Source organism: Sander vitreus, chromosome 6 (assembly GCF_031162955.1).
Source record: "Sander vitreus isolate 19-12246 chromosome 6, sanVit1, whole genome shotgun sequence".
Lineage (NCBI taxonomy): Eukaryota > Metazoa > Chordata > Actinopteri > Perciformes > Percidae > Sander > Sander vitreus.
This window is the reverse complement of record NC_135860.1, coordinates 31,082,650-31,109,503: the sequence shown is the minus strand read 5'-3', so window position 1 is coordinate 31,109,503 and position 26,854 is coordinate 31,082,650. Positions and strand designations below refer to the sequence as shown.

General features: G+C 42.2%; 2 protein-coding genes across 2 annotated transcripts in view; both read right to left on the bottom strand.

Moving 5' to 3' along the window:
- rims2a (regulating synaptic membrane exocytosis 2a) overlaps positions 1 to 10,717 on the bottom strand; it is a 174,526-nt gene extending 163,809 nt beyond the window's left edge. Inside the window, exon 1 of the mRNA XM_078253724.1 lies at positions 10,536 to 10,717. Within this exon, the coding sequence (XP_078109850.1) occupies positions 10,536 to 10,717 (182 nt within the window). The remainder of the gene's footprint in view (positions 1 to 10,535) is intronic.
- A 3,878-nt stretch (positions 10,718 to 14,595) lies between these two features.
- Positions 14,596 to 26,851, bottom strand: dcaf13 (ddb1 and cul4 associated factor 13). The gene is made up of 11 exons (XM_078253723.1): positions 26,649 to 26,851; positions 25,118 to 25,317; positions 23,883 to 23,990; positions 23,673 to 23,762; positions 23,353 to 23,508; positions 22,777 to 22,854; positions 22,581 to 22,663; positions 22,141 to 22,305; positions 20,736 to 20,871; positions 15,661 to 15,824; positions 14,596 to 15,089 (listed from the first exon to the last, which is right to left on the bottom strand). Exons 1-11 carry the CDS (start codon positions 26,716 to 26,718, stop codon positions 15,002 to 15,004), a joined length of 1,338 nt encoding a protein of 445 aa, XP_078109849.1. The 5' UTR covers positions 26,719 to 26,851; the 3' UTR covers positions 14,596 to 15,001.
- Between the last annotated feature and the right edge of the window lie 3 nt (positions 26,852 to 26,854).

The window sequence follows — 26,854 nt, the reverse complement described above, 5'->3', positions numbered from 1 at the left end:
TTTTAAACGAGCCGTCAGGACTTCCGTACGTTACAGTCATTCCCCGGCTGCAATGACGGTGCAGAGACTCAGAGAGCACAGATGCTGAAGATCCAGAAACGCTGACCAATCAGAGCAGACTGGGCTTTTCAGACTAAATAGAGCGTTTCAGACAGAGGATGAATACAGGTATATTCAGACAGACAGTATGAGAAAAAAGGTGTGTTTTCTGAACATTAAAGCTTGTAAAAATGTTCTAGTAGAAACCCAAAGTACAAGTATGAACCTAAAAATGAGCATAACATGGAGCCTTTTATACTCAACAGCAGGCTTGTTAATTCCCTTTATGAAGTGAGTAATGAAGTGTACCAACAAATAACAACAGTTCAGCAAAGTTTTTGTAGGATATATTTCCTTATTGTATCTCTCGTTACTAGCTGCTACAATGTTGCTGTTGAAATTTAACAACAAGCTAATAATTGAGCATGCAAACAACACTTCGCCACTTTACAACAAGTGTGTTTATTGATATCAGAAAGCTGGGATAAGATGTGTAATTATCATCCATTTTATGAAATCAAATCTGGCTTTATTAAACGGTTTTCTCTTTATCAAATCTATGATTAACAAGAAATAATTTCTTTACCAAAGCACAACACAATTAAGAATGAATTTATCAATGTATTTGTTTTTCCATCAGCTCTGTTGATGAACTAAATGTACTCTCTCCTTATCAGGAGCTTTCCTGTCTTTCTGGTGGTTGGAGTTTGTCCTGTAAGCTTCTTTGCCTTGCTGCCTGGCTTTCCTGGATGCCTAAATTACCGCAGGCCTTGCTGCCTGTTTAGATGCCTGGCTGCTTGCCGGCCACTGCAGAAAGCTGAATGTCTCCACTATTAATAGTCCGACTAACAGCATGAGGGTTCTCACGCTTTGAGTGCAATCAGCTTGAGATGACCTGGTGCCACGTTCCACCTTTAGTAACTGGCCATTCAGCAGCCTCGGAACTGTCTCTCTTTCTCTATCCAAGCATCTCTGTTCCTCTTTCCTGCTTTCAGTCTCTGTCTCTCACTCACTTGCTCACAGTACGTACACAGACTAAAACGATAAATGTTCTTTGGATGCATGCATAACTGCCACACTATGAACGCATACACAGACTTTGCTGTCGTACAACAGAGTTTACAAACCCTGGTCACAGGTTTGTGCCTGATTTAGCTGATTCACACAGCATCCGCAGAGTAAAAAGATAATTTGGGGCCTGCAGGCCACGTGGTTTGAGACCTCTGCCGTACAGAGTGGAGAGATGTCTTTTTCTCTGACCTTTCAGGGTTCAACAATCATGAAACAAACCCTGAGGGAATGTCACGGGGGAGAGAAAAGGCATTAGCTATACTATCTACACTCTGACACAACACCTGTCCCACAGCTTTCCCTTTGCAGTTTGAAACAAATACGTTTCCTGTTTTAGTTCGTAATTAGCAGGGCCACACAGAAGCTGCGGTCGCAGAATTTTGAGCCAATGTTTTAAGATTAAAACGGTGTATTAATTGGCGCCTGGGTGGCCTAGTGGTAGAGTGCATGCTCATATACACAGGCTCAGTCCTTGATGCAGAAGTCACAGCTTCAATTCTGACCTGTGGTACTTTCCTGCGTGTCATTCCCCCTCTCTCTTGCTCCCCTTTCATGCCTAAGCTGTCACAATGAAGGCCTGACTGATTTTCTTTTCTTTTTTTTAACAGCGTGATTTTCAGTAAATTAAAAAAAACTAAACCTCGGGATGTTAACACATTTCCGCCCCAAGCAAAAGAAACAAATCTGCAGATTCCGACTGGGTCTGGTAATAAGTGTGTAGTGTAAAGCCCATTAGTGTGTTGTGCTGAATTTGTCTCAACTGTATCATCACACTACCACAGGATTTTGAGCGATACATTCAATATCAACACTGCCAGCTACTCTGTAGCAGGCACATATGTTCCTCAGGAGCGCTGGGCTTCCCTCAGAGGGTCAGATGCTGTATATCTTCCTCTACAATTGACTCTACTCAGGGTGGACGGGCACGGGGGATGGGCAATAAAAGTGATAAAGTGGCCCCTTTTGCCTTCCCGTTTCTACTCTCTTGGCAGAGGCTACCTTTCTGCATTTTCTATTCATCTCCTTTTTTCTGTTCCCCCTTCATAAACTACTATTCAGCTCTATCGGCATTTCTATCGCATTGTGTTGCTCTCAATCAGGCTACTCTTGCACAGCATGCTGAGAGGCTTATGTAACATCAGGCCAGATGTTATGTGGTTGGGTTCTGTTCTGACTCAGTCCAGGATCACTAGTCACTAATGTTACAATCATATACTTTTAAAAATGTCTTCATCTGGGGAAATTAATTACATTGCATCGCATTTTTTACATGCAAGCTGGAGTACAAACAATGCTTTCTCTAGCTGGGGATTTGACCTGCCGATCTTAATATAGTACATATCTGTTTAACATTAGCTGCTTGAACACAGTTCATTATCCAAAAGTTACAGCAGCTTGAGGCACTGTTGACTAATTATTTAACACATACAGTTGAACAGTACAGTGTATACTTTATTATGCATAACTAAATCCCTTGTAGTAGTTAACACAACCTACTTCTCATTCTAAAATATTTTCATACTGTCATGTTTTGCCAAGGGCATTTCAAATTGCGCAGCCAGGGGCAGGAAAATCCCTTCAAACTTTGCTTGAAGGATAAGAATCCAGAAGAGAATAAAACCTATGCTGACGAATGCAGATGTTATTTAGAACAAAGTGCGGGGAGACAATAGAGTCCGATGCTGTGCTGTGCCACGCAAGAGAAGAGCAGGCTATGGGAGATGGCAGGCTGATTGCTCTGTCAATGGAGACTGAGGCTGTCATATCAGCAGCAAGACCTGATAGCATCTCAGACGTCAGTGTCTCTCCTCTCATTTTCTCTCTGATGTCCTCTTCTCCTTTCCTGTCCTCTCTTCTGCTCTTGTCCCCTCGTCCCTACTTATTTCCTCTCTTCTCTCCTACTGTGTGCTAACGTGTCCTACACTTTCCTCTTGTCCTGCCCTCTCGTCTCCTTTTCTTTTCCATCTTAGCTTATCCTCCTTTCCTTTCTCGGCCAGCCTAAAAAGCGTAAGGGACTCATTAGAACATACTGTGGAACACAATTAGAACAAGTTAAAACAAGTTTTGAATTGATCCTACTAACAAGTTTTGCCTGTGCAGCCAAAGCCTGATTGAACCTCCTCTGGGCCGTAGAGCCACACCGCTGTACCTGGTGACATCTTCCTTTATCATCCTGAATATCATTTATAAGCACTGTTGTTTATTTTGAGGCAATCACACTTGCACCGCACTACTTCCGTAAATATTCTCTAGTGCACCATAGTCAAACCCACAGAGGATTATCACCCCACCCTACAGTTCCACTCAGTTCTATGCAGCATTTAAGCAACTTTCAGCTCAAAGTTTATGGCCTGCAACTTTTCTGTTTTGCCTCTGTCTCACCGTTCTCATCCACCTTGTGTCGGACAGCAACAGGCAGCCATTTCCCACAAATCTCTGATAAACCCACTGTACAGTACCTGCCCAGCACCAAATGGCACACTGACAAAGTTAGCAACTAGCTAGTCTATATCAATGACGTTCCACTTCCGGGATTGCTCCAGTGCCGTCGGAAATTCTGCCGGATTTCACTCATTTCGGCCGGATGTCCATCACCTTCCTCTTCCTTTGTGTTGGCGTTCTAACCTCCGGTGGATTTGTGAGGACTATGGTTAACTGCTCCTCAGATCTCTGCAGGGTAAATCCAGACAGCTAGCTAGACTATCTGTCCAATCTGAGTTTTCTGTTGCACGACTAAAACTACTTTTGAATGTACACATGTTCCACCAAAACAAGTTCCTTCCTGAGGCTATTTTGCAGAAGCACCGTGGCTCTGCCAATAAACCAGAGCACGTTTTGCAAAGGCACCGTGGCTCCTGGCAAAGCAAGACTAGCAACTAGCTAGTGAACACAGTAGAGCATTTAGCAAGCTAAAGAAAAGTAGTTGGTGAAGACAAAAAAAAGATCTATATGCAGGGTGATATTACACTTTGAATGCTATTGGGATTTGATGGGAACAAGAAAAATATACAAGGAAAATAACAATAGCCTTATCCTATAAAGAAAATAAGAGCACTGTGATTTAGATTAGGTAAATCTGTAGCATAGCTAGCCTTTATTCCCACACTTTCAGCCAACTGTGGAGCCAAATGAAGAGAGGAAAATGACATGCAGGTGTTAAAAGAGGTACAGTAGATGAATAGGAGAGCACCAAAGGACCTCCACACTAGAGTAATGCAACTTCACTACCACAAAAGCACAGGAGCAAATAGTACATTATTAAATGTATTATATATCATTTTAATGATGGCAATTGTTTTTAACCGGATTTCCTTGTCCAGCTGAGGCAAACTACTTGACAACATGCCAACCTTCCATAACCAAAACACATTGTTACTTTAATTAGCATGATGATGTATTCATTTGGCGTGCGTTCTGCTTTATGGAGTCAAGACAGCATCCGCTCTTTCACTTTCTCTCCCTCTCTCCCTTGGGGAAAGTGATGGGGGATGGAAGCTCTCTTTGCATGGGAAGGCCAGTGAGCATGGGTGAGTGAGCTAAGGGAGTGAGAGGAGAGCAGAGAGAGAGAGAGAGAGAGAGAGAGAGAGAGAGAGAGTATACTGTATACTGTCCAGTGGGAAGCTTCTGAGCATTACCTCACGTCATTTCACAACCATAAGTCTCTCATTCTCTCTATCTTTTCCAATTCAAATTTGCTTTATTGTCATGGACATAGTCTATATCGACGACCTTCCACTTCCGGGATTGTTCAGGTGCCGCCGGAAATTTCGCCGGATGTCCCTCATTTTAGGCTGGATGTCCGTCACCTTCCTCTTTCTTTTTGTTGGCTTTCTAACCTCCGGTGGATTTGTGAGGACTATGGTTAACTGCTCCTCAGATCTCTGCAGGGTAAATCCAGACAGCTAGCTAGACTATCTGTCCAATCTGAGTTTTCTGTTGCACGGCTAAAACTACTTTTGAATGTACACATGTTCCACCAAAACAAGTTCCTTCCTGAGGCTATTTTGCAGAGGCACCGTGGCTCCGTCCGCACCGCCCAAGACGATTGTGATTGGTTTAAAGAAATGCCAATAAACCAGAGCACATTTTTCTCCCATCCCAGAATGTTGTGTGGACTAGCCAGACCCTCCTCCGCAGTGCTGTGGAGGAAGGTCTGGCAATGCAAGACTAGCATGGACATAACTAAGTATTGCTACAGCAGGTTGTACACATTTTACAATGGAAGTATAATCATTTAAACACTGTAGACTACACAACATACTGTACACTATACTACGTTACACAGATGCAATCTCATTTTGAAGGAGCTCAGTACAGTTTCAAGTGTTTCACTGGTTTTCTACTATTTTGCATATTTAGCGTGTGTGTGTGTGTGTGTGTGTGCACTCTACCTGTGCTACTCTCTCAGAGGGGCTATAGCCTCCAGGGACACAGGGCCTCTCTACTCTGACCCCAGCTGGTACACTCTAGCAGTATCAGATAACTGAGGTGCGGGGATGTGTGTGTGTGTGTGTGTGTGGGGGGGGGGGGTGTCTAATTCTAGGTCAATGCTTTATGTTGAATACACACACACCAACCCCCTACACTTCTCATCATAGCTGTGTTGCATACTAACACATCACCAACAACAGTTTTTTTTTCCAAATCATTGTGAAGAGAACTCATAGAGGATGGGTCCATCAAAGTATGCAGTTCATAAAAAACTATTGATTTTAAAGTAGCTCCACTAAAATACCAGCCTAACACCTTTACGAGTCATGTAAACAATTCAGTCACTTTACGCTTTCTTGCGTCCCAGTGTACAGTGTAGCGTAATACTGTGAACAGCATATGGGGGACAGGCAGCAAAGGGCCGCGGGTTGGAATCAAATCCGGGCCGCTGCAGTAGGGACTGAGCCTTAGTACATGGGGTGCACGCTCAACCAGGTGAGCTACCAGGGCGCCCCTGCTGCTTTCGATTTTGACCATTATTTTTTTTACCGCTCTCTCTCGTAATTTCCCGCCGATTCAATGGAAGTGTGGTCTCGCATTGCCAGAGCTATCTCCACAGTGCTGTGTCAGCGCTAGAGTATGGTCTGGCTGCACGAGTCAACGTTCAGGTATAGGGGGACAAAAACAGCTCTGGGTTGTTTGTATTTCTTTTAACCAATCACAATCGTTTTGGGCGGCCCTAAGCCCCAGATGAAATGACGGCGCCCTTGCAAAACAGATAGCAGAGATAGCGGAAGGGAAGGAGAATGCCCGACACCCGCACTGTACATCCGGTACGCCACACTAATTCAATTGTAATACACAAGTGTAGTTTTCACAGTACTACAAGAATATAGACTCCATTTTGATATAAATATATATATATATATCACAGCATGTAGCCAACTCATTTTGTTAGTATTTAATTACAGTTAGCTTGGTGTCTCTATTTATAACATAATCATCATATTGTGATGATACAGTTACAGTGAATATTGATAGATTATAACACTGAAAATAGTTTGAAAAATGCGTAAAAGTCAATACCAAAATTTCAATAACCAATTTGTTTCTTCAAAATTGGGGTCCCTAGTTATCTAGAGGGGGGTCTTTAGACAAAATGTTTGTCTCTAATATGAAACATCTAAAAACCTACTGACACACATTATGTTCCCAGATACAGGAAACAGAACAGGAACCCGGGGCGCCCTTTGTCTTGTGCAATAAAAATGGTTTTGCCCAAATAGATGGCAGAGCAGCAGACACCTCAGAGGCCTGGAATAGCTGCATCTCAGTGGGAGTCCCTCCTACAAGGCAGCCAGTATAATTAGCACTGTCAAAGGAGGTCCCTGAGCGAATGACACAGTCCCCCCCCCCCCCAAATTCACGAGTGAACACGAGTCCGTCATAAGGAAGAGGTGGAACTGGGATATTTACTAGAATGCTAGTTATACAGTCTTTAAAATGGGTTTTAAGTTTCTGTGATGAGAGAGTATGTGCGTGTGCTCGAATATAGAGCTGCAAAGATGAATTGATTAGTTGTCAACTAGCACATTTATTGGCAACTATTTTGATGATCGATTAATTGGTTTGAGTCTTTTTTATTTTAACAACTAATCCATTTATCAAAATGATGCTAAATTGCAGCCCTACTCCAATGCCAGCTCCTGCCTTCATAATGCAGGTAACATTATATGCAGCATGAGAAATAGAAACAATGGCAAAGCGTTAGAGGGCAGAGGTGTGAAAGAGAAAGTCAGAGTTAGGATGGAGAACATTACTACCCCCCTCCTGACCCCCCTCCTAGCCACCAAGCACAACCAGGAAGCATCCCTAGAGGACTGGAGGAGCAGGGGAGAGAGGAGAAGTGGAGCCCCGGGCGTTCTGTGGGTCACCCCATCACAGGCAGCTGATGCCTGCCTGTGGGATACAAAGTGTCTGGGTGGGTAGGGGTCGGGGTCCCATAACCATCATTGCTGTACTGCTCAGAGACTCGCTGGTGCATGGAAAGCCAAGATAGCTAATAGCTCCAGCGTCTTCAGTTTAATGGAACAATTGCACCTGGAGCCATGCTTAACCCTATGAGGACAAAAGACGCACCGGCAAGTCCAAGCGATGTTTGACAACACTCCTACGCAAAAGAAATATTACAAAATTTCATTTTAGACATTTATTTACTATTTTCTTCATATATTACACTACTTTTGTGAACCCAGGACTTTTGAAAACATATTTCAGGCACCAAAACAATTGAGTGTAGGTATGTTTTCACAAGAGATTTTGGAAATATTTCTGCTCTAGGGCCAAATGATCTCTTTATACATTGCTCTGGAACTATTTTTGGCATCACAATACAGAAAGCTGAGTTTGTTTTGAACATTTTGATATGAAACACACGGGGATCAGTTATATGCAAATACCCTTAAAAGGAGAATTCAAGAAGACATCTAAAAAATGCCCTTAGACCTCAGAGGGTTCATTTTAGTGGCTGTAGTCTGTACATGTTTTTGCATATAGAAATGTCCTAAATGTACTTCAATGACTGCAGCTTTCTAGGACAGAATTCTAAGAATGAGCTATAGATACTGTATGTAGAGCGCCACCGTATGGACTTCAGGAAATCAATTCTCATTGGTGCAACACACACACACACACACACACACACACACACACACACACACACACAAACAGGCCTGCTAAGAATGAGCAGGCTAAGAGAGAGTAGCTAATTACACGAGAGTCAGCAGCACTGGATTCCCATCCACGCTCTCTGTAGCACCTCCAGTGAGATGACAGCAAGTTGGCAAGCCATGGAGCTGGAGGCTTCTCTTCCTTTCTCCCTTTCTCTTTTCAATCCCTCCATCCTCCCAGGATTCCCTCTGTTAGATCACACACTTCGATGTTCAAACTGCCACTTTCCCGAAAAGCCATCCAAATTGCTGTGGGTTTGGACCGTGACTGCGACAGCGCAGATGCACCGGCTATAGGGTTGCATGATGCGGCGTGGGTGTTTGTTTTCGACACTGCTGGAACTGCTACAAACAATCCGATGACAAGTTAATCCACCTATGCCAGGGCTGTGCATATTAACACTGCTTTAGGATACGTTATGCTTGTGTGATTCATAGGTAAAGAAAGTGGGGATTTACTGTTATGATGACTCATGATGAGTCACCGTGTACATATAGATAAAGGAACACAGTAAAACCAACCAATATAGTGTTGTTGTATGAATTAATAAAATACTTTACTATTAGGCCAGAAGGGGGTCAAGTGGTCTCCAGAACACCAGAATCTCTGAAATGGCAGCCTGCCCTTATTATTAATATTAATCCGTGTGTAACCAAGGCATGCAATAGAGAAGTAATACCGGAAACACAAGCAATTGTCACTAAGGCTTCTTTGAACTCCCAAAGTCTTGTATGCGTTTGGCTTATGTGTCCTGCAATCAGAATTACCTAACATTATGGTGAGACAGTTAGTCAGTCAGTCAGCCAGCCAGTCAGTCAGTCAGTCGCAAAATCACAGCCTCATCTGCCCATGCTCAGTCGTCATGACAAGGCTTTGACATCCCTGTCAGACTAAGAGTGACTGAAACTGACAATCCCCTTTACCTCAGAGAAAGAGGAATAGGAAAAACACTCCGCTATTGGGGAGGAGGGTGTAAGACAGTGAAAGGGGAGGGAAGGCAGAAAAGGCCTGGATGATTAACACAGCACGTACCGCAGTGGCTGAGGAAGCCGTGTCTTGGAGTACATGAGTCATGTTTATGATGCAGCAGCACTAGGTAGGGATTGCACAACTTTCACTCCATTAGGAATGCTGCTTTAGTGCAAATGTTTACCTGATTATGGAAATCAACAGCCTCTAAAAAGCTCCCAGTGATAGTGCCATGCATCTTTCACACTAATGTCACTAGCCATGCTGGGCGGCTGCAGCAACAGTAAACCTGCCAGAGATCTCTAGCAGAAATCTGGATACATTTATTCATCAGTTATCACCTCAAACGTAGCCCAATATATATATATGCTGCATTCACATAGAAAAGTCAAAACGTGTGTATACGTGCATCCTTTTCATTGAAGAAGAGAAACTACAAGAAAATCAACAGGACGGCAACATTTAAGGCAGCCGCCCGAAATCCCTCTTTCTTCATTAGCTTGGCTTGTAAAACCAAATTGTTTAATGAACAATAATTCAACTGAGAGTGTTTTTTATGACCAGGGCAAGACGACAGAGTGTAATATTCCACCATAAAGCTAAGTTACGGGCTCACACAGTAAAGGTTAAAGCGATGCTGGCGGAAACAGTCCGGTCCACCTTAAAAAGTAAAACCCTACACTGGACAGTGCCGTGGTGCTGATACAGCTCCGAGCGACATCTGTACACAGGAGGAGGGGGAAGCTGGATGGGGAGGGGGTGGGGGGGGACGGGCGACAGGATCGACCGAGACTTTAACGTTGAAATCACACACACCCCGCGTGCGCCATTGCCACAAAGGACACCTTAAATGATCTTTCCAGTGTCATATTGTGTAATCTCGGTGACGTTCGTGGGGAAAGGTTAAGCAATTTGGCGTGCTTTTTACGTGAAAATGGCGCCCGTTGCTGCTTACCCAGCCCATTATAGTGCAGCTATAGCTACAGCAAAGTGGTGGAAAGAGGTTGGAATGTATGCCGCATTATAAAACGATACTCAAGCCATTCAAAAGTGTTTTCTAAAGTAGGAGCCAAGGGATGATAACGAGGCGAGGGAAAAGATTGATCTCACCTTGGTTCTATACCGGCTAGGAGACGACTATTTACGCTCTAGCTCGATGTCAGGCAACATGATAGCCTATCTATAATCTCCCAGAGAGACAATTACACAAATTCAAAAAAAAACAAAAAACACCAGGGGTTATTCACCACCGCCAGCAGCACCGACAGCTCCCACTATCTCTGCTTTTTTCTTACTTTAGCATCGACTGTTCCTTCGCGTCCTCCTTCTTCTGTCGGTCCATGACACCGAGGATGATCTTCCTCTCCTCCTCGGTGAGGTGGCTGAGGTCCGGCATCTCCGGCATGGCGCCAGCCGCTGAGGCAGCAGCGGCAGCAGCAGGGCCGGGGCCGCCCCGGGGCCCGTGTGGAGCAGACATCTTTTACACACAGTGGCTAAAAAAACAACAACGAGAAAAGCACCGTCAGCCAGCAGCATTCTGGGCGATATATATATATTTTTTTGTTACATTTCAATGCCGTCAAATTTCAAACAGGCGGTCGGGATTTTCTGGAGGCACCGTGGCTTACAGGCGGCATGACATCTTGGTTAGGAGTATCATGCACATATTACACTGTGCTGCAGAAATACGCGTCAAAAAAATATGAATTAAAGGCTTCATTCACATCTATAAAACGCTCATAGTGGGGCTATGAAATAGGCTGCAGCCGAATGAACCTTGCCTGCAAAAAAGGGAATTATTCAAGCAGTTGCAGGTTGAAACGCCAAATTTACACATGGACGTTTCTGAAATAGAAAACGCTCAGGATTAGGAATAGAAAAAAAAGAATAAAAGAAGCAAGAGTGTACAGGATGTAAGCTACAACCTTCAGGTATTCCAAACACAAGCCTCCATCCATCCATGGATAGAGGAAAAAGTAGAAAAATACAGAGGATGAAAAAAGAACTCTTGCCTTTTATTTTGCAGTCATGTTAAATCCTGTCTAACCCATCGCTGCCATCCTTTAGAAAGGTTTTACTCTCATGCTGGAATAAAAGATGCCCCGGTCCGTCCTTGTTTGTTTTCGTTTGGAGTCCTTAACCCTCCTCTGTCACTCTGGTTAGCTCCCTTTCCTCCAGGTTGGTAATTCTTGGAGATTTCTTAAATGCACAAAAATGGATGCAATGTGTGAGAGAGAGAGAGAGAGAGAGAGAGAGAGAGAGAGAGAGAGAGCGAGAGAGAGAGAGGGGGGGGAGAAAGAGAGAGAGAGGGATAGAGGGGGGAGAGAGAGAGCGAGCGTAAGAGAGAGAGAAGAAAAAAAAAATCCAGATAGGAAGAAGAGGCGGAGCGATTGAAACACGTAGAAGAATAAAGCCAGAGGACGCGCTGGATGTTCATTGACAGCAGGCGGACAGCAGCCGCTAAAACACGGACTGGAGGAGCTGTGTGCAGCTGGAGCAGCACTGTACTAGGAAGAGCACGATGCATATTTCATAACCACATTATGAGCACAGTGAGAGGGGGAAATATGAAGTGGGAAGATAAATAGAGAATATGACTAGACAAGTGACCCTGACTGTTACTGCAGGTGTGGCAGTGGTTCCGATCAGTGCTGTTTCTGTGCAGCGTGAAGTACTCACTGGCTTCGATGCCAGCTGATGTGAGAAATGTTGTGATGATAAATGGAAGAAAATAAAGCTCAAAGTTACACAAGGCCTGCCAGCTGTGATGCTGCACTTCACTGTGAGAACAAGATTCTTTTTTTTTTAACTTTCAACTTTTACCCCATTTCAAATGATGTCCCCAAAAGGAAACTTTGTCAACATCTGTTTTATCTAAAAAGAAATATTTGTTAGTTTGTTCATCTCACTTCAATTTAATGGCTGCAAAATGGGATTGTCAAGCAGACAAACTGACCAACACACACTGTATAATAGATAGATACTTGGCGTCTGTGTATTACCGAAGAGGATTAGGGCCACATGTGAAAAAATGTATTGGGTTCTGAGTTTAAAGTCAGAATTCTGACTTTTTAAAAAAATTTAAAAAAGAAAATAATTTTACTTAAAAGAAAAAAGTCAGGATTCAGAGATTAAAGTCAGAATTCTGACTTTTAAAAAACAAAAACAAATTTTAGACTTTTCAAAAAAGTCAGAATTCTGACTTTAATCTCAGAATCCTGAGAATTGTTTTCTCAGATTTCTGACTTTAAACTCAGAACTCAAATATATCTATTTTTTGCATGCGGCCCTAATCCTCTTCCGTAGTGTATCGATACAGTATTGCCACGGAAAATATCGAGATACTATGCTGTATCGATTCTATTTCAAACAGAAATTACTCTAAAACTGAACTGAGGACTCTAGGTTTCACATTTCACTGTATCAAATAATTGTTTGTAAAGCCCAAACTGTGTGTCAACCTCCTTGAAAACCTGCTCCACTGGCCCACTCAGGAGGGGACTTCAACCCTGTATTGCATTTCTCAGATCTGAACCTTGACCAAGAGTCCCTCCTCTTGATCCTTGACCCATTCCTAAAGACCACCCCCTCTCTCAGACTGCAGTGTTGCTAGGATTTGAAGGACAACATTAAGAGGATACAGCCTCTACCTCATTAGGGCTGTAATTCAATTAGCACCATTGCAGTGATACAAGTCAAACAAGTTTGAATTCTGAATGATTCAGATCATGATTTCTTACAATTTACCCGTTTTCACAGCAAAAACTTATGTTTAAAAGTGTATTATAGTGTCGTTCCAATATACGTACAGCTTGTGTGTACCATTGTCTCTAAAAAATGTTACCTCGCCCATAGGAAATTAGGTATTCCAAAAACATGGAAAAACTCAAGTTAAAACATCTGGCCCTGCTTTCCTTCAGGCTTGTTATGTCCCAAACCGCAAAAAGTAAACTTTAAATTGTCTCCGCATTAAACAAAAATAAAAAAAGAGAATAACCCCTGCAGATATAGAACACTTTCCAATGTTTCTTAAAGGTCCCATGGCATGACATTTTCACTTTATGAGGTTTTTTAACATTAATATGAGCTCCCCCAGCCTGCCTATGGTCCCCCAGTGGCTAGAAATGGTGATAGGTGTAAACCGAGCCCTGGGTATCCTGCTCTGCCTTTGAGAAAATGAAAGCTCAGATGGGCCGATCTGGAATCTCCTCTTTATGACGTCATAAGGGGAAAGGTTACCTCCCCTTTCTCTGCTTTGCCCGCCCATGAGAATTTGGACCACCCATGAGAGAGAGAGAGAGAGACATCATGGCTTTCAAATGAGCAAAGTGGCAGTTGGTCAAGGCCCCCCCCCCTCTCCTTCTCAATAGCAACAGACACAGAAATGGCACATACTAAGGAAAGCTCATTGTGGGACTGGCTCTAGTGGCTGTAATTCTGCACCAAGGCTGAATTTCAGGAAAGACTTCAGATACAGTATTAGGGGACCACTAAGGTCTATATAAAAGAGACTTCAGATACAGTATTAGGGGACCACTAAGGTCTATATAAAAGAGACTTCAGATACAGTATTAAGGGACCACTACGGTCTATATAAAAGAGACTTCAGATACAGTATTAGGGGACCACTGAGGTCTATATAAAAGAGACTTCAGATACAGTATTAGGGGACCACTAAGGTCTATATAAAAGAGACATCAGATACAATATTAGGGGACCACTAAGGTCTATATAAAAGACTTCAGATACAGTATTAGGGGACCACTAAGGTCTATATAAAAGACTTCAGATACAGTATTAGGGGACCACTAAGGTCTATATAAAAGCATCCAAAGAGCACCATGTCACAGGGACCTTTAAAGTGTCAGTATGCTTTAAAAGGAAGTTTTGTCAGACAATTTTTGGAACTTACCGAAAAATCGGTAAATCACTGCTACTTTATGGAGCGATTGCCCAGGTGTAATAGGGAGGGTTTGAACTTTACTCTGAGGCTGGATCATGGAGATACTGTCCCAATGTGTAGAACATTAGCGCCATTTTGTACGATTTATCAAGGTGAAACTACAAAAAAAACAAAAAAAACATACAAAAAGACAGACTTCTTAGAGAACGGTCATGGATACAGAAAGGATGAGGCTTTTCGACAGGCCTTTCTTTGAGTGTGGCCACTCCTAACACCCCTTTTTGCCAGTAGAAGTTGTCGGTCGGCAAGTCATTTCAAGCATACTGAAAGCTTTATCTCTGGTAGTTTTAATAATCAAATGTAGCCCATTTCTTGAACTGAATTCATAGGAACTAAAACTATAAAACAAAGGGAAAACATTTTGTTGCAAGTAGGTACCAAGTCACGCGACATTCTTTAAAACATTGAATCAATTTAATCCGTTCATCATTTCTTCAATATAGTCATGGATCCTGTGATAAAAAATGCAAACTTGCTCAAAGCAAAATGTGTGACGATGAAGTCACTCAAATCCAGGACCGAAACAGAAATGTGTAGATGTGTAAAGAGAGTCCTACAACAACTGCTCAGTGAAAAGTACAGCGAATGCTCTACATGCTTTACAAGATGTATTTACAGTCTGTTTCCTGGTACTTCAATCGATGCAGAACTTGTCACTTGTCCTTCCCACAACTGACAAATCCAAACTTATTTTCTTCAATTCTTAAGTGAGAGCAGTCTGAACATGTCTCATGTTGGTGTGATCGTGGGCTCCACCTCATCTTCATTCCAGTCTTCTGTTCTCTTCTCAGACCCTGCCTATTTGACCACAGTCACAACATGCTTCTCCTTCTCAGACACGACGGGAACACTTCCTGGCTTGCTGTGCTTGCGGACATTCCTCTCCCTGGAAAACAAAAGAGGAAGAGCCATGAAAACAACTCAATCTGCTGGTGAGAATATTCAGAAAGAGAAAGACAGAGACAGAGACAGAGAGAGAGAGAGAGAGAGAGAGAGAAAGCAAACAGAAAGGAGGAGGCAGGAAGAGACTGAATATGAGACTGTTGACCTAACACATACGTCACCGACTACACTAATGTACCCTGAAAATACTGCATAAAGCATAGATAGTAAATAATTCACAGTCCAAACACAAGTGTGACGTCACAATGCCGTCAGTAATTAGGAAAAAGAGCAGCAGATCGAGCTATGAATCACTGGACAGCAGGGCAAACCCAGGACAATCAATCCACCAAGCAAGCTGTAAATGAGTATGTAAGGGCTACTGAGACCATGTCATAGGGGGCAGTGCCATCACTGACATTTTCCATTAGGCTGGTGGGACCGCATAGGTCAGACCGACCCTGGCAGCAGCCCGGGTCACCATCACCTCTACGTGGACACAAAGGGTGCCATTCCTATAGATATACAGTACATTAGCTAGCTCTATTCCTATTCCAAAAATAATGAACACGTACTTCCTACGGCGAGCCTCTTTCATAACCCTCAGCTCCTTGGTCTGGTGGTAGATGTTCTTGGGCAGATGTCGGTGATGAGCGATGCGTCGGATCTGAGGGTGGTGCTGGTACTTCTCCTTCAGCTTCTGATTGTAGTTGGCGGCCTGCCGCTCTCTGGGGGCCAGCTGCATGACACAAGGGGGGGGGAGGAGAGAGAGACGGTTGGTTAAGATTAGGGAACTGTCGAGGTTATCGCTAAAATAAAACATGGATGCTCACGGGTATTCTTCCAAATCAAAGTAACCTGCTTTAAAAAGGGCCCCCGATGCGTAGCTACATTTTTGAAGAGGTCCACGTTGCAAAGTTACAACGCCAGGCCATGAAACGTGGATGTGGATTAAAACAAACAAGATATAACATGTCTGTGCGCTTCAAAATGTCTAATTTGACACTGTGTGTTATTATAGATCTTGACTTGTACGTTGTGCTAACTCACACTGCACGTTTTAATTGCTCACACTGTGCAGACCAATAGTACTTTGGGGTTTGTCACATGTAAAAAATAATACCCTAATTATAAAACAATCTAACTGCAGTTTAGAAGGGATCATTTGACAGCAGTCATGTGGGACGTTGAACCCTGGAACTGCTCAAACTGCACATCAAAAAGGAAAACTGACCTGGCAGAAAATCAGCTGTCTGTCCGGCTTTAAAAAAGTAAGCGCTGGTCGGCAAATTGTCACTTTTGGATGGAGCCAGACTAGCTGCTTCCGTTTCCACTCTTTGTGCTAAGCTAAGATAAGCGACTGCTGGCAATAGCTTCATGTTGAACGGACTGACACGCGAGTGGCGTCAATCTTCTCTTCCAACTCTCGGCAAGAGAAAATGTTGCTTCTGAGAGACAACTACCATAATTGATATGGCCACAAGACTTGATTTTGATGTTTTGAACTAACGCTGAACCAATGCCGTCGCTTTTCTAGTGAGAACCGCCTCTTTCTGAGGCTTCTGCTGGAGATCAGAGCAGGAAACAGAGGATGACTGTTGCTAACTGCATGTCTGAGTCAGTGGCCTTGTTATGGGCATTTTAACTTGTTAAGCTGTATTTATACCTACAGTTTGAACATCGCATCATTTACATCTGTGGTTCCCATGGCGACGGAAGAGTTTTCCTAAATGCCTCGATTCCAGTAATGACGAGTATTTCCAGTAGACGATTACGGGCGCAGAGTTTGCATTCAGCTCAGGTGGCATTTTGTTAATTACCGACTGTACGCTGTCTCACATCATAAAATGTTGGCCGGTACGGTAAAGCAGTAACTTCAGGTTGACAACGTGCTCATTCAAAACCGAATCAATGTCTGTTAAAAAGTGAAGACACCAGCTCAACAGCATCCCCCCCCCCCCCTCTCCATCTCTCTCATAAAAACCACCAGCTACTCGGACTCGTCTTGGCTCAGGCCGCGCTCCTCGAAGGCTTTTATTCTAATTGAAAGCAATGATTTGTCTCAGAGAAGAGCCGTTAGATGCTGATCCTGTTGGACTAAACCAATTCCCCTGGATACACACATGGTTAGTTTGCTAAAACACGGTTTGTATGATCTCAACAAGATGGATGTGAGATAGCAGAGGATGATGCTTCTGGAGTTTGTTTTGGATAAAAAAGAATCTCTGGAATATTGTTGCTGAGACTGACCAGCTGCAACTACTTTGTCATATTTTCTATCCACAAAACGACCAGGCGACAGCGAGGTGCAAGTAGTAACTATGATCCAACTGATGCTCTGTTAGACGGAATCAGAACACCTCAGATGTACACAGTCCACTGCAGAGATGCCAACAACTCCTAACCCCAAAGCTATAACCAACATGTCAGGTGAAATGCAGCAACAAACAAGGGGTGTCACGGTCACTCGTATTGTAAATGTACATCAGATCTAAATGTTGCCATTGTTCTTTTGCCCATGGCAGAGAAATGAGGCAGTCTATCAGTTATATTCAGAGCTCACAAAAGTAATTGCTGAGATCTGGGAACACGGTGAGTCTGACAGGGCAAGACATACAAGCAGTCACGGTTAAACAGGTCATAGTAGTTGGTAATAGTCCCGAACCAGGAACTTTGTAAACTGTAACGGAGGTTTAAAATTGACAGTTTGGGTCATAATTTAGCAGTTTGTGTTTGTTTTCTCTTCGAGGTGCGTTTAGTTAATGTGCAGATTTGTTTAAACCATTTAAAGGGGGACTCCACTGAGTTTGCCCAACAATGAGGCAAACAATGGTTGGATCTGAAGACTACGAGTTTAAAAATGGAAAAAATCTGGAGGGGTGGCGCTGCAGAAGAATAACACCTAAATCTCCAACTCAACTGGCCGTGATTAAGGTGCATTGTGGGCAATGTAGGCACCATGTTTTGACAACAATAATGCAAGGATTAAAAAGGACAATACCTCTGGTTCTACTGCATCGATTTTCTTTTTTCTTTTCTGTCTTAGGTGTGTGTGTGTGTGTGTGTGTGTGTGTGTGTGTGTGTGTGTGTGTGTGTGACTATGTTACAGGATTAATGCTAAATCGATGGAGAACTCTTAAGATTGTCTGGCTGCTTGTTTTTCTTGTACCCCACCCACAACAGCAGACATTTCAACCTGATGCCACTTGCCCGGCTCACATGTGTCTGAGGAACAGATACACTACTTGTTAAAGATCAAGAGGGGCACCTCTTCATTTGATCAATGGAGCAGGCAAGTCAAACTGTAACACAGCACATCAATGTCAATCAATCCAAACTAGTGACTCAGTTGGCTTTCTAACCTAAAAGAAAACGAGTGATGGGTTAAGGTTTTTAGAGCAGAAGAAATACATTTTACCCAATTTAATACAAATAGGAGCGGATTGATTCATCGTGTTGTAGGTCTTGGTCTAAAATGCACAGGGTCTAGTTCACACTGGAGTCAAAGGCTCCTGAGTGCAAAGTTATGAGTAAAAATATAGTGATGTGCAGCAGCTGATAGAGAAGCCCTGATCCAGACACATCCTTGATTCAGCAATTCCTGATAATTAAAGACCTCTTCAGTACAACTTGATTGTTGATGCTTCATTATGTTCAGAGTGGCCCGCTTTAAGTGATTGGCCGATATAAACTGCTGATAGGAGCAGCCCTTGTCTGATCTCTTTAAGTGCAAAGCTTGCGAATAAATCTCCCCTTAACACAGTGACAGTAAAACAAGTGCCAAAAGCGGCCCAATTTTCCACTCTGAAGCTGCATTAAGAGAATAGGCAAGAGTGAATCCGATTAGGAATGAAAGATGGCTGTTGGAGATGGCATTGATCTTTATTATTCAGCCATAATAACTGGGATTTGGGGCATTGGATCACCTCCCAGAGTTTTACAGGAGCTTTATTTGACAGTTGACAGCAGAACATAACATTAGGGCCATATTTTCTGCTAACACAGCCTATATTATCTGAATACAATACATGTGGTACCCACTAAACAAGATATTAAAACTCAGTAAAGATTTCTAAGAAGTCTTTTAGCTAAATCTTTAGTTGGCGATTTCTGAAACAACTGCACAAGCGTATGAGTTTTCTGGACTTACACCTGCCACCAGAGCCACTGTGCCAATTGGTACTTATTGAGAGTGATTCTACCCTAAGTCAGCATCCATCAGGGCATTTGGCAACAGCAGTGCCGTTGCTCCTGGCACCCCCGCTTACCCTGCTGAGGTGGGCAAAGGGCCATGGCTGTGTTGAAGAATGCCGCTAACTCATAAAACAAGATCAGGGAATACACTGGAGGGAGATACAGTATGCAGTGCGTCTGACAGCTGAGGAAAACACAGCTGTTGATTGGTACGCAGACATGAAGCCTACAGCTCACCAAGAAGCAGCCAATCAGCAGTAAGTTGCCTTAAAGGAACACGCCGACTTATTGGGACTTTAGCTTATTCCCCGTATCCCCCAGAGTTAGATAAGTCCATACATACCCTTCTCATCTCTGTGCGTGTTGTAACTCTGTCCGACGGTTCCTCCACCGGTAGCTTAACCTAGCACGGATCCTGGAGGTAACAGGTTCCATCTAGCCTACTGCTCCCAATAAGTGACAAAATAACGCCAACATGTTCCTATTTACATGTTGTGATTTGTAGAGTCACAGCTTGTACAAATAACAAGGTCACATGAGACACAGCCATCTTCTAACCGTATATAAACTGGGAACTATATTCTCAGAAAGGCGAAGCACTGCTACTCTCTGCTCGGGGCTTCTCAGGTGCTGCAAGCATATCACTCCGCCCAAGTAGCACTGCTTCGCCTTTCTGAGAATATAGTTCCCAGTTTATTAGAGGTCGGCCGATATGGGTTTTCTCTGGCCGATGCCGATCTTTAGAAATCAGGGTCGGCCGATGGCCGATATGTGCTTGTTTTTAAACCTCTATTTGAAAGATAAAATGTAACACTAATATACACAGAATTTCTCAACAAAAACATTTATTGAACACTTCACCAATCTACACTTGTATACTTCAATTAAAAATGTATAATGTAAAAACATACTGTATATTGTATAATGTATGAAAAATATATTAAATAAACGAAACAGGTAAGAAGAAAATAAACTGTCAAATAAACTTTTCAATGAAAAAATAAAGTTTAGTGCACTTAGCAGCATTTATTAAATCTGCAAGCTTCACAGACAGTGACATGTTATTATTAATCTCAACACTATTTCCTCCTAACTGTTGAATCACGTCAGACCAGGGCTCTCTAAAGTCAGTTCTTGTTCACCTTGTTTGTTAGATCATTGTTCATTTGGTGAAGTGTTGTATCTGTGTTTTGGGGACCCTACTGTTACATGTCCTGCGCCTACCTATTAATCGGCTTCATATACTGGGATATTGGCCGATGCCGATTATGTAAAATAAAATGCCAAAAATCGGCCGATTAATCGGTCGACCTCTACAGTTTATATACGGGGATACGGTGAATAAGCTAAAGTCCCAATAAGTCGGCATGTTTCTTTAAATATGAATTTGATTGAAGCTGAAAATATACTTTAAGTGAAAGCAGGAATGATGTAGAGAAGACAAGGCAGGACTCACCACTCCTAGTTTCTCAGCTGCGTTGGCTTTCCAAAGTCGGATATTCATTTCATCAGAACCACTCAGGATGTACTTGTTGTCCGACGACCACTTTATGCAGATGACGTGCTGCATGCGTTTGGTGTGGTAGACCTCCCTAAATGTCCAAAAAGCAACAACAAAAAAATGAAAACATAAAATTAGTCAACACAATGCCTTCATTGGCTGTTAGAAAGACAACAAAAACAAGCACTTATACAGAATCAAGTGTTCCAATAACATGGACTCACTGTATTCCAGACACTTAATTTACCGTGATGTCCGGAATACAGTAAGTCTACGTTACACAGAATGACCAAAACCCAATGCTGCTGTAACACTCCTCATAAACTTAAGAGTAACATTTTGGATTGTGGTTTTTAAAGTACCAGCTCACTAAAAAATGAACTTCTCTAAATGAAACGAAATTTTAAAATGTTGCCATGTAAAATAAAGACCTACGGAGTGCCTTGGATTATTTTTAAGGGGTCATGCATTTTTACAAATTTTGGAATTGAGGTCAGTTTCTACTCATGCAATGAGCCCTTCACATGAGATAAAACATCATTTATTCATGCTTTAGCATAAAAAGCAGGTGGAACAAACAACATTAACATTGGTTCAGTTCCAATGAGTGTCCTAGTAGGGCATTTCAGTGAGCCAGCATGCAAAATAGCAGGGTCGTGGAACTGGCTAATCTAAATGGAACGCATGATTAATTGGGACCATCGTTAACGCTATTAGTAACACCTGTGCTCTACCAATTCCAACAAGTCGAAATATTAGCTGTAAAAAAGGTCTATCCTGGCTAAAATACCAGATTTCTGATTTCTGCTTATAGTCAGGTTCCAAGTGTTTTTTAACCCATCCATGGGGCCATCCGTGATGCTGTCCGACTACATGGCCCCACTTAACTGTACACAACTGTGGCTATTTGTTCCGGAGCTTGATAAATGTTCAAACAATACTGCCTGTCCCATTACGTCATATAGCAACCAAACAATGGCTTTGTTTTGTTTGGTTGAGAAGGCCAGTCAAAAGAATTAGCATCCCCACAGACATTAGCTTTGCCAACTAGCAACTATTATCAGCTCTGCTAGCCAATAGGCATTTTTCACAGCAGATATTTTTGACTTGCCATAGAAGGAAAAATGTAGGCACTACTGACTATGACAACACGTTCTGATCAAAAACATCTATAGAAGTGTGTGATATATATATAAAAAACTTGTATAGGCCCCATTACTGCTTACACTCTACTGTGGCTCAGTCAGAAGGACAGAACAGAAATGGTTCCTGATTACAGACCAGTAATACAATCACACATTTTAAAACATTTTATGCAATGACAACGGTAATTAAAACTGGCATTTAGGGTCATACTAACCTGCTGTGGCCACTGTCCTTGGGGAAGATGCGGATGGTTTTGTCAAAACTGGCAGATACAAACTCCTTCCCAGTTGGAGAATAGTCAACATCCAGCACTGCAGAGACATGGTCCATGTGCACTGTGACTGGCCGGTCCAGGTACCGCATGTCATATGTGTAGAGGCTGATGAGACAAAGAAACTAAATTAGCCCTGCTGGTAAAAGTGCATTGTAGTGGGAGGCAGCACATCAGTAAAATAATAATAATGGCACCATGCATTAAGCGCCACTCTGTTTGGAAAGCAATGGAGCAAAGTTGGACTTTTACATTTGTACATGCAAGATTCCTCCTGTTTGAGTACTAATTATTGAGCATGTAAACAGGAGACCTAATTTACCTAAATACAATAATCATGAGAATCATTCTCACTGTAACAATCTTGAACATGCTCTACTCACTTGTAGTCCTCATTTGAACATGTGAAGTAATAGGCTTCCATGGGGTTCCAGCACAAAGTGTTGCTCCTCATTGTCATAATAACCTATAGAAGAAAAATGAAAACACACAGCAGTAGATATAAATCATACCATGCCATTGTGAAGAAATGGGGATAGAGAAAGTTCGTTCCTGCAGCAACTGAATGATAGAGCCTACCTTTTTGAGTGGTGCTGATTCCCTCATGTCATACAGTACTATACTTCTGTCAGAGGCACAGCTGGCAAGAAGTTCAGTCTGTGGAAAGACAAAGCGTTAACCTTAAAGATATAAGCAGGGTGGCAGAGCTAAATAAGTCCGACAATAACCACTAATAAGTAGGGCTGGGCAATATATCGATATTATATCGACATTGATACATGAGGCCAGATATCGTCTTCAATTTTGGATATCGTGATATGACACAAGTGTTGTCTTTTCCTAGTTTTTTTTAAAGGCTGCATTACAGTGAAGTCATTATCTGAACCTACCAGACTGTTGTAGCTCTTCTATTATTTGCCTTTACCCACTTAGTCCTTGTATCCACAATATTGGTGATTATTTATCAAAACTCTCATTGTCTTAATATTTTGTGAAAGCACCAATAGTCAACCCTACGATATCGAAATCGATGTATTTGCTCAAAAATATTGTGATACTTGATTTCCTCCATGTCGCCCAGCCCTACTAATAAGTGTTCTTCAGTCCGTGCCAGGAGGAGGCCCGTCTGAGTGTGGTGGATGCATGGTGTCTTACCTCCACAGGGTTGAAGCGGACACTGCTGAAGCTGTCTACGCCCCAAGTGAAAGAGCGGATTGGGCTGCTCCTCTGCTCGTCCCAGATGTCCACCTGCTGGCCACATGTTGCGAACACAGCGTCCTTCTGGTGATGGTCTAGTCCTGTGAAGACTGTCTGCAAGGGACAAGAATCATTTTTACAATAACCAAAAAATGTGATAATTTACCGACCCTTTCATCATGGTCACCTAAAGAGCAGGGTTTTTTTTTTTTTTTTTTTTTCCATTATCATGATGCAACCACAACTGTAATACTACAGCAAATGCTCACTGATCACACCTTGCCCAGAATAGTGTTGAGTGGCTCCTCTTCCTCTCCGTAACCTGGCGCTTCCATTTTCCATTGCTTGATCGTTTTGTCGTCACCAACCTGTTACAGTAAGTATGCCGAGATATATAAACAAAAACAAAAAAATTGTATTAGAGGACAGCTAATAAAAAGATAATTCTGAAAACGTCATCTTCTCAGATAATGAAAGGCAGCAGTCACCGTAAAGAAGGATGCTCCACAATAGCGGACGACCATTCCACGGACAAAACCTTCATGTGCTTGGAGTGTGCGGACACATTCGTGTTTGGTCAGATTCCACAGTTTCACCTAAGGATCAAATGTAAAGAAAAAATGTCGAGAATGATTGCATCACACACATAGTACAGTGTTTTCCCTGGGTTTATCAAAGACTTAGGTGCGCATATTTGGCGAAGGGGTTTAACGGTCTTTCCTCAGGATAAATGAGGATGTTTTTCAATAAAAGAAATATGCAATTCAACATCATTTTGGACCATTATTATCACCACACCTGTGTCTAAAACTTTGCAAAAGGTAGAGCAGATAAAAAAAATAACAACACTCAAAAAGCTTAAAGACAAAGCTTGCTAAAGAAGTCAAACTACAATCATTAGGCCTCCTGCACGCTGGCTGGGTGGGGTGAGCGTGTCAGCTGCGTGGTGTGTCAGTTTATATTTTGGCTCCCATGGTAACAGGTAAGAGCTTACACACTGCCTGCGTGACACGCGCGTCTCAGGCGCGGTTCGAGCCACGCAGAAAACGCGCGCAAGCGTGTTGGAAGCGTTTCCAGGCAAACTAGAATAGGAGAAGACGTTTATATAAAAATACATATTAATAAATGACATGTTGATGTTTGAAAGTCTCTAGGTTTTGACATAAATGCAGATGTATAAAAAAAAAAAAAATCGATTTTCAAATATTGCACCTGTCAATATAGAACGAAATATTCTGTAGCCTATTTTGCCGTCAATACTGCCGACGTTGTCTTTGCTGTAATCAAATCAGTATATATTTATGTTTTACATGAAGTATACTACTGCTTGAGTGTATTTTATCAATGGGAAACATCCATGTGTACAGACAAGGCTAGCAGCAGCAGCGCTGCGTCAGACATGTTTCTGGTGTGTAAAGACGCCACGCAGCTGACACGCAACAGAAACGCCACGCTCACGCCACGCAGGCAGTGTGTAGCTGGCATTAGACCTGAGAAAAGTCTGTTAGTTAGTATGATGCTTTTTGTTTGCTGTTTTTTGGTGCTTTTTCGCCACATTTCACATTAATTCAGCTTAGGTGCTGACAAAAAAAAAAAAAAAACAGCTCGGGTGCTGAACCTCAGACTGATAATGGTAGGGAAAGTCCTGTAGTATTGTGTGTACAATGTCACGGCATTACTAGCTGAGGTACTGTACTGTATGTAGACTTTGGCAGATAGTTACCTCCCCATCGCAGGAGCCAGAGAGCAGGGTGGAGAGGTTCCTGGTGTGCTTGGCCATGCAGTTCACCCCATCTCTGTGTCCATCCAGAGAGGCCAGGAAAGGCTTGGCAAACACCCTCTCAAGCTTAGTGGCATTCAGAGCCCGTGTGTACTCCCTGCTCACCTCAAACGGATGGAGTGCTGGGTCATAGTTTCTAGGGACTAACGATAAGAGAGAAGACACTCCTTAATGGGCTGTAAGGACATTTCTCCTGCATAGATGATGATCATGTTCTTTTAAAAATAAATGTAAGCATACAGCAAGTCATAGCAATGGCAGCATCAAAGGGCAATAAAGCCACTTGGAGCAAAAATACAGTACATTGGATTCCACACAGCATTCCATATTACTTATGAATATACAGAGGCTTTTATGTTTAGCATCGTTTCAGGACTAACATCAGTTTTAGAAAAAAATGCAGAAGAGTGCTATCCATTGGAATCAACTTAACTGTCATCAAGGACATCATTCTTTTTCTTATTATATATTCTGTTAATACAATGCATATATCTATATCTAGGGCTGGGCGATATGGAGAAAATCAAATATCACAATATTTTTGACCAAGTACCTCGATATCGATACCACAACGATATTGTAGTGTTGACTATTGGTGCTTTCACAAAATATTCACACAATTAGATTTTTGATAAATAATCATCAGTAATGTGGATGTAATGACTAAGTGGGTAAAGGCAAGTAATAGAACAGTCTGGTAAGTTCAGAAAATGACATCACTTTACTGTAATGCAGCCTTTAAAACCGGGAAAAGACAACACTTATGTCATATTACGATATCCAAAATCTAAGACAATATCTAGTCTCATATCACGATATCGGTATAATATCGATATATTGCCCAGCCCTACCTATATCTATATTATTCTAACTACTAGTATAATGTCACTGCTACTAAATTGCACATATCTGTACATGTTGTTCATTCACTGTTCATATTACATAGCCATATTTATTCTGCTCTAATAACATATTTCTTGTCCTGCCTATGCACCACCTGTCTATACTTTGTATATCGCATTGCACTTTTCTGCTTTTTTTTTTGCACTTCTGATTGGACGCAAACTGCATTTCGTTGTCTGTACTTGACAATGAAGTTGACTCTAATCTAAATTCTCTGTAGCAACACATCATTCAATGTGCCTTTGGTTGGTTTTATATGTCTCATATGACCTAACGTTACCGGTACTGGACCTGCACACATGCTAACTTTATAACGTTAACGTTAGGCTACTCACAATTTCCAATCAGTGACTTAAAATAGGTGCTAACGTTGTAGCTGTTGGCTATTCTTGCTAATTGGTTTTGTTTTTATATCTAAGCTTAAAGACAACGACAGTTGTCAAAAAGACAGTTTAACTGGTCTTTATTTATTAGACTGTGCGTGCTGATATCTGCTGAGAAAACCTAGCTAGCATTAGCACTAGCTAGCAAACTGTATTTAGCCTATCCGAGTTTAAACTTTAGAACTTACCACGCTGAATATCTAGTTTGGTCTCCCGGACATAATCATCCGGGTTCCTCGAGAGGACTTTAACTTTCATTTGGTAGAAGAATAAAAATGGACACACACTTAAAAAATGCTGTTAGGTTTAAGTTAAATAAGAAAAATATTAGCAAGTAATGGCCATGTGTTGATGAAGAAGAAAACCATTTGACGGCGTTGCATTGTGGGATGTC